At 33.8% G+C, this 5608-nt stretch overlaps 1 protein-coding gene across 1 annotated transcript; it reads left to right on the top strand.

The window, feature by feature from the left end:
- Positions 1-994: 994 nt before the first annotated feature.
- LOC133298574 (uncharacterized) lies at positions 995-4881 on the top strand. Its single transcript, XM_061497896.1, has 5 exons — positions 995-1137; positions 3741-3783; positions 3915-4006; positions 4091-4183; positions 4637-4881. The coding sequence occupies exons 1-5, from the start codon at positions 1063-1065 to the stop codon at positions 4682-4684; spliced, it is 351 nt and encodes a 116-aa protein (XP_061353880.1). The 5' UTR covers positions 995-1062; the 3' UTR covers positions 4685-4881.
- The last annotated feature ends 727 nt before the right edge of the window (positions 4882-5608 follow it).

Below are 5608 nucleotides of genomic sequence, written 5' to 3'. Positions count from 1 at the left end.
GAAACATTAGAATAGACATCCTAAGCTCTAAGCTTTAGAAGGGTAACTTAGTCGTTTAATTTAGATAGTCATAGAAAAAGTTATGAATTCATAAAGATGGCGTTAAAATTAGGTTTATTTTTGTGTTCTTTTTTTGTTTCGTGACTTAGTTCTTTTGTTTAAAAAAGAAAAAAAAAAAAGATGGCGTTAAATCTTAAAACAACTTAAAGTGTCATTCGATTGAATTTTATGTCCAAGTCTACGGTCACCCACCAGCCTTAATATTTCATCGAGTTCCAATAAATTTAAAAAATCAATGCTTTATATTATTATTATTATTATTATTATTATGGGTCACTGATCGCTTCGCTACTAGTGAAACATAATTTTATACGAATATGTAATAAAGAGTAAATAAAAAAATTAAAATCTAAAGAAATAAAAATATAAAAACAATAATTATACGACCACACCAACAAATGGTAGTTATTAATATATTTTTTTTTGGTTTGCTTTGGTTTCTGGTAGTTAATCGTTTACTTTAGCCAATTTGTTATTTCTGGATTTATTTGTAGAATTGAATACAAGATAAAATTATTAACTAAACATATATAGAAATATATTAGTCCATATACTAATAATGGTAATTCACTTAGCACAATAAAAAATGAGCAGGTGGAAGAATAAAAACATGTATTTATTTTTCTCCAATACAATTTTTGATAAAAATTTAAAATTTTAATTTCAGTAATCTGAAGGGTATCCTCCGACTGTAACCGAAGATTAATCCCGAACAATGTCGAACCCTTTCAGGAGCGGCTCTCCCAAAATCTTAATTTTAAGACCCATTTATAAATCGTATTAATTATAAAATGATGAATAACTCAAAAATAAAATAAAAAAACATATCGCCTATATTTTTTTCTCTCATCCCTTTTTACATATCCCATATGTGCCCACACGTGTAAGAGATAAATCAACGTCGAACCCTAATTTGTACAGTTCAGTTTGATAATTAGCAATTTAGCGAGGAGCGTGCGAGTAACATAGATAGGGTTTTAAGGCTGGCGAATATAGAAAAGAATGGTTGAGTCTGAAAAAGTAAGCGACCTCGAACTCACCTTAAAGCCTTTCTATGAGAGAATTTCAGAAGCAGAGGTCAGTAGTAATCATTTTCTTAACCTCCCATCACTCTCTTTCATTTCATTGTTTTTTTTATTTTTTCGAAAATTAACCATTCCTTAAGCTGTTTGCTATTAAAGATTACGATGAATCTGGGTCTTTAGAATACTCATTTTTTGCTAATTCAACCAAAAAACATGCTTGTAGGGTATGAAGATTTCAACTGTTTAATAAATATAATGCCCTAAATAAACAGCTATATTCGTTCAAACTCATACATTTTGAACAAGGGTGTGACGTGACCCTAGAAGTTATCTAACATAGGACATTTAACTTAGTTAAAAAAATATTAAATGGACCCAAGAATTGTTGGTCCAATGGCAACCCAACTAGATCTTAGTGGAGAGAGTGGAGAGGCTCATACTCAAAATCAGATTAACTGGGCTGTTAAAGTTTCGGACAGTATCTACCAAAAAATTAATGTTTAATGGTAAATATTCTAGTAGAACATACATTTGTTACAATATATTTTTCCAATTCATTGGCAACTTATTGTACCTCAGATCTTAAAGTGTTTTAAAAAATGCTTATTTATCAGATGTCTGTTCTGTTTCATTTACCTGTCTCCTTTTTGATTGCTAGCTTGTCCCTAAGGTTGTGCATGGTTGAGCATAATGTAGGTAGGGAGAAAAATTGGAACTAAAATTATTTCGTATTTGCTTGGTACAACATAAATGTGGGATGGTTGAAAGTGGAGTGCAATTCATGTTTGCACTATAAAATGATGCCTATTGGTATCTTGTTTTGTGAGGCCCATTATCATAGGAAAAATGTAATAGAAAGCCCGATTCTAAATTTTTGTAATAGTGTAAACACTTTGGGTGTGCATGACAACATTCTCAGAATCAGTTTTTTTCAATTTTTGTTCCCAAGAACAAAAATGGATAGAAACAGTGTTTGACAAAACCGGTTTTCTTTGTTCTCGCGAATGAACTGGTTCAATTTCTATGGTGGGTAACAGAAAAAAAAAAATCAAAAAATGAGAAACACTTGTTTCTCTCAATCGTTCTCCATCACTGCCATTTTCACCATTACCACCATCCCGACACGACCACTGCCACCATCGTCACCGCCGTCGTCGTACCACCACCACTACCATCTTTACCACCATCCCGACACGACCACCGCCACCATTGTCGTACCACTACCACTACCACTGCCACCACCATTACCATCATTGTCACCACCATCATCACTACCACCACCGTCACCATCACTAACCACCACCATTACCATCATTGTCACCACCATCATCACTACCACCACCGTCACCATCACTAACCACCACCATCGTCGCTGCAGCCACTGCCATCACCACCACTGTCGCCGCAGCCACTGTCGTCACCACCACCACCACCACTACTATCAACGTCACATCACCATCACCACCACCACCAAATATTACTATAGTGGAGACAAATCGTGTTGGAGCAATGGGAAGCAACTTCAATGAATTAAAAATTGATAGTGTATGGAGTTGCCCATGATGAAATTTTTGATAAACATGACATCTTCCTCAATTTCGATGATCCAAGAATGTTCTTGGTAAACGACATTGTTGTTTTTGTTTTTTCTTGGTTACACATTTATTCTCCTCAAAGCAAGATTTGGTGTATGCACAGCACAAGGAGTCCAATAAATAGAAGGAAGCCTCAATGATTAAAACTGCCGCCTTGCAAACAGCTGTATTATCCATCACAAGTTGCGCCATATTTGAGGGTCCAACGTCCACAATTACATCTCTCATTTGTTTGGCAATGAAATCTTTGTCTTTTATCTCATTTGAATAATCTGTGGCATTTCGAAACATAGGTTCATTCTCTGTGACAGCCATGAAATTAATACATGGTCTTGTTTGTGTGACACTCCACCCTTCCCTAACAATGCTTACACCCATTTGACTCCATGCATTTTTAATTGGCTCCAATTGGTTCTCTACGTGTCTTCTTTTGTTAAGAGGAAATCTTGTTAACTTATATAATCAAGAAGCAGCAGTTTCTGTGCTTCATGGACATCAGCCGACCCAGATTATGTGAAACTGAACCATGTATGGATCTGGGTTAGAGTGGATTTAATTTAACATTGAACCTGTCAATATAATATTATGGAAAGGACTGCCCCGAGACATTCTGTTTCCTTTGCTTTCCAGCAATTTGCTTATATCTTGTGCAGATATGGAATTGAGTTTCAACTATATTCTCTTACCATAGACTTGCTGCACTACCAACAGCATGAAATTTTGGCAGTGTTTTAAGGCATGGCATCATTGTAAAAACAAAAAGGAGATTTTTGAAACAAAATCTCCTTGTTGGAATTGGAATTTACTTCAAATTCTTTTTGATACAGAGGGTGACATTGACAATTATTATCATTATGTTTATAATTCAAATGACTCTTATGGCTCAAGTCCATGTGATCTTTTTTTCTCTGTTTCCAAAAACTATGAAATTGCTTCATCATAGAGTTTAGTTAAATCTTTCTCTCTCTCTCTCTCTTGGTGAGTTTCGTTAAAGCTCTTTGTATGAGTAAATTACTGAAGGACTTCCTGCAACTCACTTACCTGCATATATTTATTGTAGGACCGTTTATCAATAATTGAAGCTTTCTTTAATAGTAGAAAAGGTAGGTAGGTGCCAAGGTATTCAGCACGACGAATAGTATTTTCAGATTAAAGTCTGTCCCTGAGATTGTTGACCTGAATTACCCATATATATATATATATATATATATATATATATATGAAACTTGCTCAGATGCTGGAAATGAAGAACACTTGAAAGTGATTGAGGATCTTCATTCAAAGTTAAAAGATGCAAATGCAGAGTTAATTTCAGAAAAAGAGAAGGTTGTTCTTATTTATGGCTGATTTACATTTCATTTTTGTTATGGGCTGTGTCATACATCTGTTTACCAATGATTTTATTTGCAGGCTAAGATGGTTGCTGCAGAAAATGAAAAACTTCAATACCGCATAATTCATCTTCTGAGATCGCTCAAGGATGCTGATCTGAAGTTAGAGAAAGTATTACTAACTCTTCTTTCAGTTCTCATAAAATAAATATAGATTAATTAGTAAAAGCTTGTATAGTAAGTATATAGAGAAGGACCACATTTTTTTCTTAAAAAAAAAATGTAAGAAAAACAAATAGTTGGACAAGGTAAGATAGTTCCTGTAAGCAACTAGTATGGTGGCAAAACTGCTTTCATTTGTAAGATTTAAATTTCAACGACTATATGCTTGAATTTTCAAAGTCAATCTAGATGGTTAGAATTTGCATAAATGTTCATCTTGATTGCTTTTTCTCTCTTTTTGCGCTTTATTCATTTGAGGCTATTCCAATGGTTATACATGATGATTTTATGAAAATGGTTGAAGTTATTATGCTCCCCTTTATGAGGATTTGAATTTAAGCAATGCTGTTCTATGGAATGTGGCTCATGGCTAAATTGGTATTATCTCATTTTCTGACCTTAGGTTACAGCACGGGAGCAGCTGGAGAGCTTGAAATTGCAGGGTTCTTGAGTTTATGAGCTGCGCTAGACTGTTGTTTTTTTCTGTGTATTTTATTTTATTTTATTTTTGAAGTGCATCATTCATAGAATCATAGTTATCAAATGTGGATTGCGGCCTGATGCAGCTAACCCTCAAAACCGTTATAGCATTATTGCGAGTTGCGGTTGCGGAAAAAATTATTTATTAAAAAAACAAATTATATGTATATATGTGTGTGTAACATAATAAATTATTAAAAAAATAATAACACCTAAAAAAAATACAAATAATAAAAAAAATTAAAAATAAAGGCAGAGTTGACATGTTACCTCTTAGTAATAAGTGTTCAAACTTTAGTTATAGTTTTACTACCTTTAGTTGTAACTACACTTTACTGATTTACCAGATTTATCATAGTTACTTTAGTGTTTTACCTTAGTTACTTTTTAATGATGCATTCTTTTTTTTTTTTTTTGGGATATAGAAATAGTTTTACCCACTGTTACTATAACTAGGTTACTTGGTTATCGTGACTTGTGAATAACTTTTCTGACAAATGTATTTTTATTTTCTTTGAATAAAGATAGATCAAAATCTTTCACTTTTTCTCTTTTTCTCTTTCATTTGTTCTCTCTCTCATAGTTTTTCTTTTTCTCTTTCATCTGTTCTTCTCTCTCTCTCTTACTATTTCTCTCACTTTTTCTCCTTTTCTCCATCATCTGCTCTCTCTCACTCGAAGCTTTGCTTCTTCGTTCATGGCTTCCACATTGAACTTCAATACTATAAGAGAGTAGAGAAGGGAAGAAACGAGTGCGATGAATAAAGCAAGAGAGGCAGAAGAGAGACGCACAACAGAGAGGCAAAAAGAGAGAGTGAGTTAGGGTTAAAATCATAAAAAGACACTGTTGCGGCGAGATTTGGCTACAAATGCGGCTGCAACGACTGCTATTGCGA

This window comes from Gastrolobium bilobum, unplaced genomic scaffold, assembly GCF_033153095.1.
Source record: "Gastrolobium bilobum isolate Gb01-03AN ecotype WA unplaced genomic scaffold, APGP_CSIRO_Gbil_v1 utg49561, whole genome shotgun sequence".
Lineage (NCBI taxonomy): Eukaryota > Viridiplantae > Streptophyta > Magnoliopsida > Fabales > Fabaceae > Gastrolobium > Gastrolobium bilobum.
The sequence above is the reverse complement of the archived record's forward strand: the minus strand, read 5'-3'. Positions and strand labels throughout refer to the sequence as shown.